The sequence below is a fragment of the Orycteropus afer genome, unplaced genomic scaffold, assembly GCF_000298275.1.
Source record: "Orycteropus afer afer isolate SDZICR_OR568_19922 unplaced genomic scaffold, OryAfe1.0 scaffold00008, whole genome shotgun sequence".
NCBI classification, from domain to species: domain Eukaryota; kingdom Metazoa; phylum Chordata; class Mammalia; order Tubulidentata; family Orycteropodidae; genus Orycteropus; species Orycteropus afer.
The window spans coordinates 1,054,014-1,068,362 of NW_006921595.1; the positions used below are offsets into that span (position 1 = coordinate 1,054,014).

General features: G+C 38.0%; 1 protein-coding gene across 1 annotated transcript in view; it reads left to right on the top strand.

Annotated features, from left to right (window-relative positions):
- PDE1C (phosphodiesterase 1C) overlaps positions 1-14,349 on the top strand; it is a 787,489-nt gene that overhangs the window by 674,183 nt on the left and 98,957 nt on the right. The window contains exons 13-15 of the mRNA XM_007945296.2: positions 2,040-2,121; positions 4,439-4,559; positions 6,570-6,745. Of these exons, the coding sequence (XP_007943487.1) occupies positions 2,040-2,121; positions 4,439-4,559; positions 6,570-6,745 (379 nt within the window). The remainder of the gene's footprint in view (positions 1-2,039; positions 2,122-4,438; positions 4,560-6,569; positions 6,746-14,349) is intronic.

The following is a 14,349-nucleotide window of genomic DNA, read 5'->3' on the forward strand; positions in this document are numbered from 1 at the left end:
GAGAGATGGAGCAGCCATCAACAAGGAGTTCTTGGAAACAAAGTTGCCTTTATGACCTATGAAGTGTCTGATTTGTATAGGGAAAGAACCCAGAAGGACTTGAGCCACTTTGAGGCTGTTCCTGAGAAACTTGGTTGTCCTAGCTCCCATTGTGACTCTACTGTTCAGCTTCATCAGATGCCCCTTCTTCTTATATTCTTTTAACAGATATTAAATATGTGTGTGAGCTCACATCCTTCCTCTTTGGTAATATGCCTTGGAAGGAAAAAACATGCAGTTCTCCAACAAGGCCTGGTTTAAGATTGTTATTAATCTTTTTTTATTATTAATTAATTGGTGATATTTATTACGATAAAAATTTATTAGATATAGAAAATTCATTAAATGTTTCTTAGATCATTCTTTTTTAAAAATTATTGTGGTAAATATATATGTAAAAAAAATTTACTATTTAGCATTCCATACATGTCCAATTCAGTGACATTAATTAAGTTCATCATGTTGTTCAACCATCACTATTATCCATTTCAAAGTATTTCTATCACACTATACAGAATTTCAATATCTTCTGAGCAGTGAGTCCCCCCTCCTCCTGCCTGCCCCTGTTAACCACTAATAAACTTCATTTTATATACATTTGCCTGCTGGAGTCTCTGGTAGCATAGTTCCTAAGGCACTTGACTGCTAACCAGAAGGCTGATGGTTCAAACCCACTAGCCACTCCTCAGAAGAAGGTGGGGAAATCTACTTCTGTAATGATACTGCCTCAGAAACCCAAGGAGGGGTCGCTATGAGTCGGGTCTGACTCAATGGCACATAACAACAACAACAACAAACCTTTACAGAAGCAGACTGCCCATATTTCTTCTGTGGATGGCTGGTGAGTTCAAACCACCAATCTTTTGGTTAGCAGCTAAATGCCTTAACCACTACACCACTGGAGCTTCCATTTATAACCCTATGATGTAGTAATTATTATCCTGCATTTTATAAATCATAGTACTGAAGCTTAGAGAGGGAAAAGAATCTTCCCATCATCACACAGGTAGTAGGAAAGAAGTAAGATTCAAGCACAATCACTTCCTTCTAACTAAAAACAGCTAGCACAACTTTATTGCTATAAGAGTGGCACTGTTTTTTTGTTGCTGCTGTTGTTGTTTGTTTGTTTGTTTTCCTTTCTCTGTGTAATAGAAATATTGAGTCTCTGGCTCAGTTTTTTTTTTTTTTCTTTTAAAATATCAAACCCACCCAGCATCTCTGCGGGAAAAAGATCTGGCAATCTGCTTCCATAAATATTACAGCCTAGAAAACCCTATGGGGGAGATTCTACTTGCTATGTGTCAAAAACTGACTCAGCGGCACGGAAGAACTATAACATTATTATTTAAACATTCCTCAGCACTTGCTTATTAGTGATGCTTTTTGATGAGATTGAGAGTACACCGGCTAGAGAATGATGCTTTATTATCTAGCTTGATAAACACAAACTATTATTTACTTTGGTTATTCTTGATCTACTTTTTCATTATGAACAGAACCCTGTGGTTTAAGAATCCAGAGGCACTTCCTCCAGTTCTGTGTGGTTCCAAGTAGCACTAGGAGAATAAACCTGAATCAACCCTATTTGAATTTATGTCTTAGACACTGCCCACAGCTAAGAGGAGTTCAGTCACTTGAGCAAGGCCACAGATTGATGCAGACAGTTGAGAAAACACAAGAATTCTGACTTCATTGTTAGCTCCAGACCACAAGACATGTTGCTTTTCTTATTTTACATGAGGGAACTTTTGCTGCCAAATGAGGCTTTCTTTACAACAGCCTGTGCCTTTGCACTTGGGTGGAGTGATCGGATCCCAGAGGGAATTCAGCCTGTTAGTGTCTTTTATTCAGGTGTCCAGGGCCCATAAAGACTTATTATATAATGTATTTGAAATAATTAAAATGAGACCAGTGAGCTACATGGCAGCTGAAGTTGCCAAATAAAATTTGGGTGCTTTAGCCTACTGCTCTTAATTTACTATGTCCTCCTGTTTTTCTAGGGTGACAGAGAAGCAGAGTTGGGGCTGCCTTTTTCTCCTCTTTGTGATCGAAAGTCAACCATGGTTGCTCAGTCACAAGTAGGTATGTGTTTGCCAGCCCTTTGGATGGAGGGAAAAAATCAAACAGAGGGAGTCTGTAGAAGTAAGCTCAACTGTTCCAGTGATTCCTTGGCTCTGGACCTGTCTGCATTCTGCCATGCTGGGCTCGTGGTTTGGCTGCTTGCACTGATGAAGCTATCCGTCCCATCCTTCTCCCTGGAATGTGGCTGGTTCGTGGGAAGCTTGGACAGTGGCGTTCTTATGTCCACATCGTACCCTGCCAAGAGAAAAAGAGACCTCAACTTTACAAGGAGATGACAAGTGTCATTGGCAGAAAGCCTGTTCTACTCCAGCCTCTCCTTTCCACATGCAGTACTGCAAGTCAAAATAACATTTCTCTTCATTTATTCTTCTTGTAGCTCTGTTTCCAGACCAGCCACATTTCCTGAAGGACTCTACTTCCAGGAGTAGCTCCTTTTAAATGTGTCCTTTCTCTCTCTTTTTCCCTTCTTTCTTTCTTTCAACTTATTATTCATTTTTAAAAAGGATAGCTTTTGCACCACTGATAACCATAATATAAGTGCATCACAATCCACATTCTTAGATACGGGAACAGGTACCCGTGTCATACATAAATTAAGTGTCATCGATGATCTCCCCCTTGAAAGATCTAAAATTATTCAAAAATAAATTTTGCAGAAATTGTTGACTTTTATACTCATTTTTGAATGATTTTTTTGTAATAATATATTAAGGCTCTGTTTGGTGTTGGGCACTATATTATAGATATTATAAAAACAAAGGCAAATTAGAGTCAGGTCTGACTCGACAGCACATAACAACAGCAACAACAACCACAACCTTCTCTCAAGGGCATTAAACCAGCATTGGGTGGTGGGTAAGGCATCATGAAAACAAAATGTATTAGAGTGTTACAGTGTGATGGTAGAGTTTTATACTTGGTACAATGGCATACAAAACAGAGTTTATGGGCTTTTAGACCTAGGCAGTCCAGAAACACTTGTTAAAGGGTATTATCTGAGTTCAGTTCTAAAGAGGGAGTAGGCATTGTCTAGGTAAATGGTGGCATGCATTAAAGGTGGTAGGAAGGGTCTTTCAGGCAGAAATAACATATATGAAGTGGAGAAATTTAAAACAGCCTAGCATGGTCAGTGAAATACAATTATATGGCAAGAGCAATGGGTGAGTAGTAGAATGCAGTAAGGGGATATCTAGAGAGGAAATAAGGCCCAGATTGTATATTCTATTAAGAATAACAAGTGTTTGTACCTTCCTGTAAGAAATGAGGCATATCTAAAGGATTTTAAGTAAAGTTGAAAAATTGGTAAAACTATGGACTTTGGGCCAGTTCTGGTCTACCACTTGTTCTTGTAAATAAAGTTTCATTGAAACACAGCTAAGCTCATGCATTTCCATTTCGTCTATAGCTGCTTTCATGCTACAACAGAATTGAGATGTCATGATAAAGGCAGTATGGAGCACAAAGCCTAAAATATTTATTATCTGGCCCTTTATAGAAAAGGTTTTCCAGTCCCTGTTGTAGAACAATTCCTTTACCAGTAATGTGGAACACTAACTGGAAGATTCTGAGTTAGGCTTGAGGCAAGGAAACCATTTAGGTGCCTCCTGCAGGATTATAGGGAAGTGATGATGAAGGCCAGAAAAGTAAGGTGGTCTGTAGCTTAGTCCTCTACACAGTTTCTAACACTTCAATTATTGCATAGTGGGTGTTGAATATGTATTTTTAAAGAATTTTATTGAACTTTGTATTGATAAGTAGTAGGGAAATTATATTGAAGAAATAGAACTAACTCATGTTATTTAAATCATGTTATGTATTCAATAAGACTCATTCTCTCCTAATCTAATCTGGAGAATCCTTTGTGGATGATTTTTTTTTTTTTTTTTAATTAGCAGACTTTATTTTTTAGAGAAGTTTTAGGTTTACAGAAGATTTGAGCAAGAAATATAGGAAGTTCCCATAAACTCCCTTCCTCCCTGTGTACAGTTTCCCCTATGATTAACATCTTGTATTAGTGTGGTATGCTTGTTATAATTGATGAACCAATATTGAAACATTATTATTATCTGCAATCTTTTCTTTACATTAGGGGTCATTTTGTGGGTGTGTGTGTTAGACAGTCCTATGAGTTTTGGCCAATGCATAATGACTTATAATGACCATTATAGTATCCTGCAGAATAGTTTCACTGCCCTAAAAATGCCTCATGCTTTAGATGATTTTTCAAAGAAAGAAAAGACTCATCAGTTTCCATTGGAAAATATAGAAAGGCCCAAGTAAATGTTTAGTTCCTCTGAAGTATTGTGTTTCTCTTCAGGCTTCATTGATTTCATCGTGGAACCCACTTTCACTGTGCTCACTGACATGACTGAGAAGATTGTGAATCCAGTCATCGAGGACACTGCCCAACCTGGTGGGGCAGGGCAGAGGCGTTCAAGGTCAGTAGAAAAGCTCAAGGTTAGCCTATCCATGAGGTTAGAATTCTTTTGGTGGGGTGGGGATGATATTTCATAATGATGTTATCCCCAACCTCTTATTTATAAGAAAGACTTGTCTGCCTCCTTCCTTTTTTCAGAGGAATTGACATTATACTAATTAGTATCATTGACATTATACAAAGGTTCAAATAGGCAGATACTTGATGCTGGTATCTTTCTTAGCCCTCCTTATGGCAGCATCAATCATTGCACTTTTACCTACTATACCCAGGCAGTCTGAGACCTTTGCTGCAGATACTCCAGGAAGACAGTAGCACTGATCAAAATTATCAAAAGAAGTAAAACTAATTTTCAATTCCAGATTTAGAAAGAGAATTATGTAGAGAAAAAATATGAAAGTTTTAAATCACCTTCTGCTAAAATATTACTGTATTTAATGTAGATTTGTAATTAAGAGTACATACAAGCTATGGAATCAGAATGCCAAGGTTAAAAATTCTGACCTAAACATTTTATTAACTATGCAACCTGGGGAAGTTACTTTGATGTCCCTATTTGAGAAAATGTAAATTTATAAGCCTGACAGGTTGCTGGGAGGATTAAATGAATTATTCAATACATGTAAAACACTAAGAATAGGGTCTAACACAGAGGAAGTGGTAGCTACTAAAGCAAGTGCCTAAGGCATTTGACTGCTAACCAGAAGGCTGGTTGTTCAAACCCAAAAGCCACTCCTCAGAAGGAAGGTTGGGCAATCTACTTTCGTAGAGATACTGCCTCAGAAACCCAAGGAGGGATTGCTATGAGTCAGATCCGACTCAAAGGCAGTGATTTTGGTTTTGGTTTGGTTTAGTCTTTATGGGTAGTACTACTCTTAGTACTGAGAGTCTCTGGGTGGTTCAAACAGTTAATACACTTGGCTGCTAATCAAAAGGTTGAAGAGTCCAGTCCACCCAGAGGCACCTAGGAGGAAAGTCTTAGCAATCTCCTGAAATATCAGCTATTGAAAATGCTATGGAGCACAGTTCTACTCTGACACACATGGGGTCACCATGAGTCAGGGTCTACTTGATAACAACTTATTTTACCTTGGATTTTGTCATAAAAGAGGAAAAAGATAAATAGAATGAATAAGCAGAGGTGAAGGAAAGAGCAGGAGAATGAATAAACAGAGGATAAAGAGAAACATTAGGACAGTGGGACACTGGGAATTCTCAAGGTGGATGGACCCAGTCAAGGCTGCTAACAAGAAGAACAAGTGCCCCTGCCTTACAGCTCTTCAAGCACTGGGTTGAAACATGTTCTGTTTATCTAGGCAGTCTCAGTGGTTATTCAGTGGATTTGCATTCATGCCAGTCACTACTTTAGCCACCTAGAAGCATGTGATAGGTAGTTTCTTTTAAAGTTTTTCAGGAGTATAGCCCCTTCTAATATTTGCAAAGTTTCCTGTTTTTAGGACCTAAGAGTGTTCATAGAAAGAAAGATCTGTTTCATGACATGATCTCCTACAGTCTCTAAGCTATTCCTCTCCATCTTCCCATAACCTTGGGGATACTGAATAAGCAGGGACCTTGAGTATTATGGAGGTGGAGCTGGAAAGAAGGATGATCAAATTGCTGGGTAAATTGGGAAAGTGGTCAGCATTGAAGCAGGCAGGTGAACTGTGGAACCAAGCAGAAGTCCAAGTTCAAACTCATTAATTTCAGAGTATATCACATCATGTGAGGATATTCTAATGACATTCAGAAAGAGAAGAGACCAATCAACAAGGAAATAATATGCAGAATATTAGGACTCCTGAGGCTGAAATGTTTTGTTTTTTTTTCCCTATTGAAGATACAGAACTTCCCACCTGTCACATCTGGAAAATACGATAATTATAAACCTAAAAACCTAGAGATTTCATAACAATAACTTGATGTGTGCTAATCACTCCTCTCTTGAGCTTGGTCATTGGCATACATTTTCCAAACACTAACCCTCTTCTTTGGTTTGCTTTTCGTACTCCAGTTTGAACAATATCAGCTCATCAGATGCAAAAAGGTCAGGTATCAAGAGCTCTGGGTCAGAAGGAAGTGCCCCAATCAACAATTCTGTCATCCCTGTCGACTATAAGAGTTTTAAAGCCACTTGGACGGAGGTGGTGCAAATCAACCGGGAGAGATGGAGGGCCAAGGTGCCTAAAGGTAACATGCTATTAGATAATTCTCCAGGAGGCTTACCTAAAGCCACTCAACACTCACGCTTACAACAACCATCTCTGATTTATAGATGTTGCAGGTGAAGCACTGTTACCCAGGATGCAGATTCAAATTGCTCCATGCTAGAATCTACCTCTTGAGATCCTAACCACATCCAACACTCTGTGCATAATAAAACCAGGGCAAAATTCCAGCCTCCTGACACCACACTCCTTTTCTCAGTACAAAGAGTCTATAGGGAATGGGTTTTATTATTTCTCGGTTTCAGCTAGACCATCTTGTTATTCTCATTCTGTTGTTGTGTGGCACAACTGTGAGGCCTTCATTCCTTCTTTTACCTAAGTGAAACCCATCCAATAGCCATTGTGTTGGGGTATAAGGCATTTTACTTTCTTTGCATAGTTATGTTTGTTTCATGTTCAGTTTCCCTTCAATCACTGCTCAGAGCATGGAACTAATCTTCTGAGATGGAGATAACTTGTACATAAACGGAAATTCCCTAAAGCAAACATCATCAAAATTCAGACCAGAAAAGTCATTGCTCTTGGGACAATAAAAGAAAAAGACTGAAATAATACATTTCTTTTAAGGTGAAATTCATTTATCCATATAGGTAGTTGTGTTTATTAAGTATGTACTACATGACTAGCACATAGTACATGATCATATTATAGTATAGGGAGAGAGGCAGCATGTACACAGGTAACAAAAGAGAAAGAGGTATAGAACTATGGTGCCTGATTTCAAGGAGGGGCAGGGCTATGGAGATATCTGGACACTCAGAAAGAGAAACTAATCACAGCCTTCTTTGTAAGGGTGAGCCTTCAACACCAGTCATTTTTGCTAACATCTGTTGAGTACCTCTGTATGCAGGCTTTCTGCTACATGGCAGAGCACTGAGATGGATAACACAGGGCTCTATCCTCCAAGCTCACTTTTTCCTGCAGGAAGAGCAGTGTTATTGTTGTTGTTATGTGCCTCCAAGTCGGTCCTGACTCATAGTGACCCCACTTTGGGTTTCGAGGCAGGATCACTATGGAAGTAGATTGCCCAACTTTCCTTTCAAGGAGTGGCTGGTGAGTTTGAACCGTCAGCCTTCTGGTTAGCAGTTAAGTGCTTTAGGCACTACATTACTATAGTGTTTCTCTCAATGGAAGAATGGGAGTTCATTAGAAACTTGTACTTGTCGATTAGTTCCCACCAGCCTTCAGCTGGCAAACAGTGTTTTGTCTCAAAATTTCTGTCCTCCCATTATCAGCACAAGTGAAAAGAAGGATGGGAGTGACAGGAAGAGCAGGCTCTGGCAGTCTTGGTCTGCAACACATGGAGTGTCTGCTTCAAGTGTAAGAGGGACCCCACTGCTAGAGTTACTGAAAGGCAAACCATTGTGACTTGCCCACAACATTTGGTCCAAGTGGCTATTCATTTTAATTAAGTCAAAGGATTTATATTTATGGTGCTTTTAGGGCAAAATTGGACCCTTATCATTTAGGGACAGATGTTGTGCCTTGAGCTACGGAGGGATCCAGTGCCTCTTCCATATTTTAAGTGTACCCTCTGACAGTCCATTCAAATGCTTTAAACGTTTAAAATCTGCCTGTTGGCAGGCGTTGCAAGCAGCAATGGCAGCTACTGCATCCTCTCAAAAGAAGCACTCTTTTACAATCAATTACACTCATTACACTTCAAAATCCAGCGCCTGACAATGCACAATTTAAAGAGGTGCTTCAAAATAATTTATTTGCAATTATCTGGCTTACTAAAATTACTTTCTGAAACTCATCACCTAGGGAAGCAGAAGAGGGTTTCTTTTCCAGAGGAAAATGGGCCCTTTAAAAAGGACAGGTAAATAAGCTGCTAATAATTTTTAAATATATTAGGTATGCTGATGGAGATATGTTTAAGTTATTTTGGAAGCATAAAGGACTTGTCCCTAACCCTGCTTGAGCTTTTGGGAAGGCCAAATGTCATGTAGCCAGGACTCAAAGGATGTCGTGGATTGAGTCCTGAAGGAGGTGTAGTTAGAAATGGGGAACCATCAGAAAGGGGATGGACAAAAGGGCAGAGCCTGGGTTATGTCTGTTTTGTGAGCAGATAGTTGGTTTACAATGCAAATTTTGGTTAGTGGAAAAGGAGAGAATTGAATCTCTACTTTCACTGTGCTCTTGCGCAAATCAAGGTGACCCTCCATTTTGGAGGTGATAATGCATATCACAGAGTCAATGCAAAGAATAGAAATAAGACATGGAAAGCACTTAGAATAGAGCCCTGCATGTGGTTAGTATTGGATAAGTGGTAACCAATATATAAATAAATTGGAAAAGAAGGTTAGAGATTTGAATGCAACATTAAGAAGCTGGGGGGTAAAAATACCAACCTACAACTAACATCTTATACATGTTTCAGTCTCCCAGTCAAGCTGCTGACTGGTGTTAATAAGAAAATCAGTTTGTGCCTGTGTTTTCATTTGTGGTCTGTTTGTACTTGATTGTCCCAGATGGTTTTTCTTTCTCACCAGAGAACTTGGGTTTCAAGAAATGTACTTCACACATCAGTTATTAAACTGATCAAAAATAGGATTGGACCTAAAGCCTTGGTTTTATTAACCAACTTGATTTACCAAGTTCTAGGCCAGAGCCCACAGTTGTTAGGAAAAAGCAAATCAATATTCTTTATAGCTCTCAGAGCTGAAAATCATTGTTTTCAATCAAAGATGTGTGGGTGTTGCAATTTGCAAGTCTAATCGATAGGGACCTATTTCCATTTAGTATTAAATATTAGTATTTTTAACATTTATTTTTTGCTAGAGAAATAATATGTGTTTAGGATACAGATAGAAGGCCTGGTGGCACAGTGGTTAAGAGCTCAGCTGCTAACCAAAAGGTTGGTAGTTTGAACCCACCAGCTGCGTTTCAGGAGAAGCCAGAGGCAGTCTGCTTCCTTAAAGATTTACAGCCTTGAAAACCCTATGGGCCAGGTCTGTTCTGTTCTATAGAGTCACTCTGTGTTAGAATTGACATCAGTGGGTTTGATTTTAGGTTACAGATACAAGAAAAACATATTGAGAAGAAAATAAAAACCACTCACAATCTCTTCAGCCAAATATAACTTATTAAAATTGTAATTCTTTTAAATTTGTTTTATATGTATGTATCAGTAAATTTTCCCCTAAATTAGGGTCATAGTGTAATATTTTCTTCTGTTCTGCTTTTCTACTTCTATCTTGAGTATTTTATGCTGATAATATTCTTAGAAAAATCTGACTTAAATGGCTGCATTGTATGGAATACCATAATTGAACTATTCTATTATTGGGCATTTAATTTTGTAATTCTTTATAATTTTATATAGCGCTGTTTTGAGCATATATATTTGAGCCTATTTCTGATTACTTAACTAGGATAAATTACCAGAGGTGGAATTCCTGTGTCAAAGTAGATAACAGTTTTTAAGGCTCTTGATATATATTATCAATTTCCCTCAAGAAAGCTTTTTATCAATTTTATCTCCAAATAGAAGTGTGTATAATAAGAGTACCTATTCCCTATGGAAGCTCTGGTAGTGTAGTGCCTAAGGCATTTGACTGCTAACCAGAAGGCTGGCGGTTCAAACCCACGAGCCACTCCTCGGAAGGAAGGTTGGGCAATCTACTTCCGTAGTGATACTCCCTCGGAAACCCATGGAGGGGTTGCTGTGATTTGGGTCTGACTCCACGGCAGTGTGTTTGGTTTTGGTTTTGGCATTTCCCTATACTTAACGTCAACATGGGTTATCATGATTCTCTTTGCTGGTATTACAAGTTAATACAATATTTCACTGCAAATTTCATATTTATTTCCTTTTGTGTTTCCCTAATCATTATCTTTCACCTTTTATTACTCATATTAATATATATATATATATATATATATACACACACACACACACATATATTATATATAATATATGTATATATAATTGATCCATAAGAATTCTTTATATAGTAAGGATGTTAATTCTTCATTTGACAAAATATACTGCAATTTCCACCCCACCCCAATTTGTTATATGTCTTTTTATAGTCTTTATATACATCCTATTTTTATTCTACTGGAGATTTTTTTAAAATTTTTTATTGAACTATAAATTTCTACCAATATTAATAATGGAATAGTAAATATTGACACTTATTTTCAAATGCTAAAAAATTTAGTGAATTTTTACTTACTTCCCCCAACCTCACCCAATTTTTATTGAACTAGTATGAGATTTAAAATATAGAAATTTATAAGCAAATTGGTATCTTATCATCACCTTCTCCTTCAACAATTATTTTTAATATTTTCACCTAATTTTGTATCTAGTTTAACAATTATTTTCATTTAATGCTAAGCTTTACTGATTTCATTACAAATCAATATTTTCCTATTTCTTGGGTTCTTAATATAAATTGATTTTTTTGTGGGCTGGAGCACTTGTCTCGCAAAAATTTTCAGGAACGCGCTATGGGAACACTCCCTGAGTTGTTAGCTGTGTAGAGTGTCTTTGGGTTGTTCTTGTATATAACTGAGAATTGACTATTCAAAATGCATATGATATTTTGCTGGTTGTTTTCAGTCTCCCTCTTGCTCTTTCTCTCTGTAGATAAGGTTGGCATTTCAGAAAACTGTATCAAGGCTAACTAGTTCAATACCATTTTAAACCAAGATCCCATTAGTATTTGTATATGAGAAGGCAAATTAAAGAGAAGGCAAATTAAATGAAGAAATCAATGTACTTTTTCAAGGCTGCACAGACGATGTGGAATAAAATCATCAGTTAGTTGCAAGTAATGTAATTTGTGGAACACGAGGGCTCTGCTGTACCTTAACTTTCACCATTTTGCTTTTGGCCATTTTCATAATCAATCACAACACTACCCATAGTTTGAGAGGGAAAGCAGAAGGAAATAAAATTGAACCGTGACGTTTGCCTTCTATTAATATAGAAGGTTAGGAATGCCAAGGATGTTAAATCCAAGACTTGAAAGCTTCATTCTTTCTATACCTATTCAAAGATCTGTGGGTGTAGTGATTTGCAAATCTAATCAATATGGATCTATTTCCATTTAATAGCATAGTGCCTAAGGCACTTGACTGCTAACCAGAAGGCAAGCAGTTCAAACCTACTAGCCACTCCTCCGAAGGAAGGTTGGGCAATCTACTTCCGTAGTGATACCGCCTCAGAAACCCAAGGAGGGGTCGCTGTGAATCAGGACTGACTTGACAGTATATAATAACAACAACATTAAATATTAGTACTTTTAACATTTATTTTTTGCTAGAGAAGTAATACATGTTTAGGTTACAAATAAGAGGCCTGGTGGTTAAGAGCTCAGCTGCTAAACAAAACATTGGTGGTTTGAGCCCACCAGCTGCTCTTCAGGAGAAAGATGAGGCAGTCTGCTTCCATAAGGATTTACAGCCTTGGAAACCCTATGGGCCAGACCCATTCTGTCCTATGGAGTAGCTGTATGTTGGAATTGGGTTTTGTTTTAGGTTACAAATATAAGAACCTATTGTTGTTGTTAGGTGGCTTTGTGTCAGCTTTGACTCATAGCACCCCTATGCACAACAGAACAAAACACTGCCTGATCAATAATATATCCATGTTTCACTGCTTTTCATAATGTATCCAGTGACCAATATTTTAAGAAGTGGATGGCCTTGTCCTTCTTCCCAGTGTATCTTAGTTTGGAAGTTCCCCTGAAACCTCTCCACCATGGGTGACCGTGTTGGTATTTGAAATACTGGTGGCATAGCTTCCAGTCTTACAACACACGAGTCCCCACAGTATAACAAACTGACAGACGAGTGGTGGTGGAACACGTTAGCACGCACAAATTAACTGTGTTTGGACCTACATTTTCTCATTGTAGAAAAATCTTATCTATACTAGTAATTTCACCCTAAAATATAATGGAACCTGAATGCACTGGAAAAGATCTGCCTCTAGGTTAATTTTCCTTTTTCTTATTTGTCTGTCCATTTTTGTCTACTTATTTTAAGTAGGACCACTTTTGGTACCCCACCACTCATCTGTTACTTTGTCATACTGTGGTGGCCTGTGTGTTGCTGTGAGGCTGGAGGCTATACCACCGGTATTTCACATACCACCAGGATCACCCATGGTGGACAAGTTTCAGTGGAACTTCCAGACTAAGATAGACTCAGAAGGAAAGGGCCATCCACTTCTCAAAGAATGAGCCAGTGAAAACTTTATGAATAGCAGTGAATCACTGTCTGATATATTACTGGAAAACTTTATGAATAGCCCTGAAACATTGTCCAATATAGTGCCAGAAGATGAGACCCTCAGGTCGAAAGGCACCCAAAATATGACTGGGGAAGATCTGCCTCCTCAAAGTAAAGCTGACCTTAATGATGTGGATGAAGTAATCTTTCGGGACCTGCATTTGCTGATGTGGCACAACTCAAAATGACAAAAAACAGCTGTAACATCCATTAATAATCAGAATATGGAATGTATGAAGTATGAATTTAGGAAAATTAGGAGTTGTCAAAAATGAAATGGAACACATGAAGATCAGTATCCTAGGTTTTAGTGAGCTAAAATGGACCGGTTTGGGCCATTTTGAAACAGACAACCATATGATCTACTATGCTGGGAATGACACATTGAAGAGGAATGTCATGGCATCCATCATCATAAAGAATGTTTCAAGATCTATCCTGAAGTACAATGCTGTCAGTGATGATATAATATCCATACGCCTACAAGGAAGATCAGTTAATACTACTATTATTCAAATTTACTCAGCAATCACCAAAGCCAAAGATGAGGAAATTTAAGATTTTGACCAACTTCTACAGCCTGAAATTAACCAAACATGCAATCAAGAAATGCTGATTATCACTGGTAATTGGAAAGCAAAAGTTGAAAACAAGTAAGGATCACCTGTAGTTGGAAAATATGGCCTTGGTAATAGAAATAACAGTGGAGATCACATGATAGAATTTTACAAGAGGAATGACTTATTCATTGCCAACACCTCTTCTCAACAACATACATGGCGGCTATACACGTGGACTTCACCAGATGGAGTACACAGGAATCAGATCAACTATATTTGTGGAAAGAGACAAATGGAGAGACTCAATATCTTCAGCCAAGACAAGGCCAGGAGCTGACTGTGGAACAGACCATCAACTGCTCATATGCAAGTTCCAGTTGAAGCTGAAGACAATTAAAAAAGCCCACAAGAGCTGACATATGACATTGAGTATGTCCCTCCTGAATTTAGGGATGATATAAAAAAATAGATTTGATGCATTGAACACCAATGACTGAAAATCAAATGAATTGTGGGATGACATCAAGAACATCATCCATGTACATAGATCAATGGAATAGAATTGAGAACCCAGAAATAGATCCACCGACAGTCAGCTGATCTTTGACAAAGGGCCTATATCCATTAAATGAGAAAGAGAATGTTTGTTTAATAAATGGTGCTGGCAAAATTGGAGATCCATTTGCAGAAAAATGAAACAAGATCTGTACCTCACACCATACACAAAAATGAACTCCAGATGGATCAAAGACTTAAA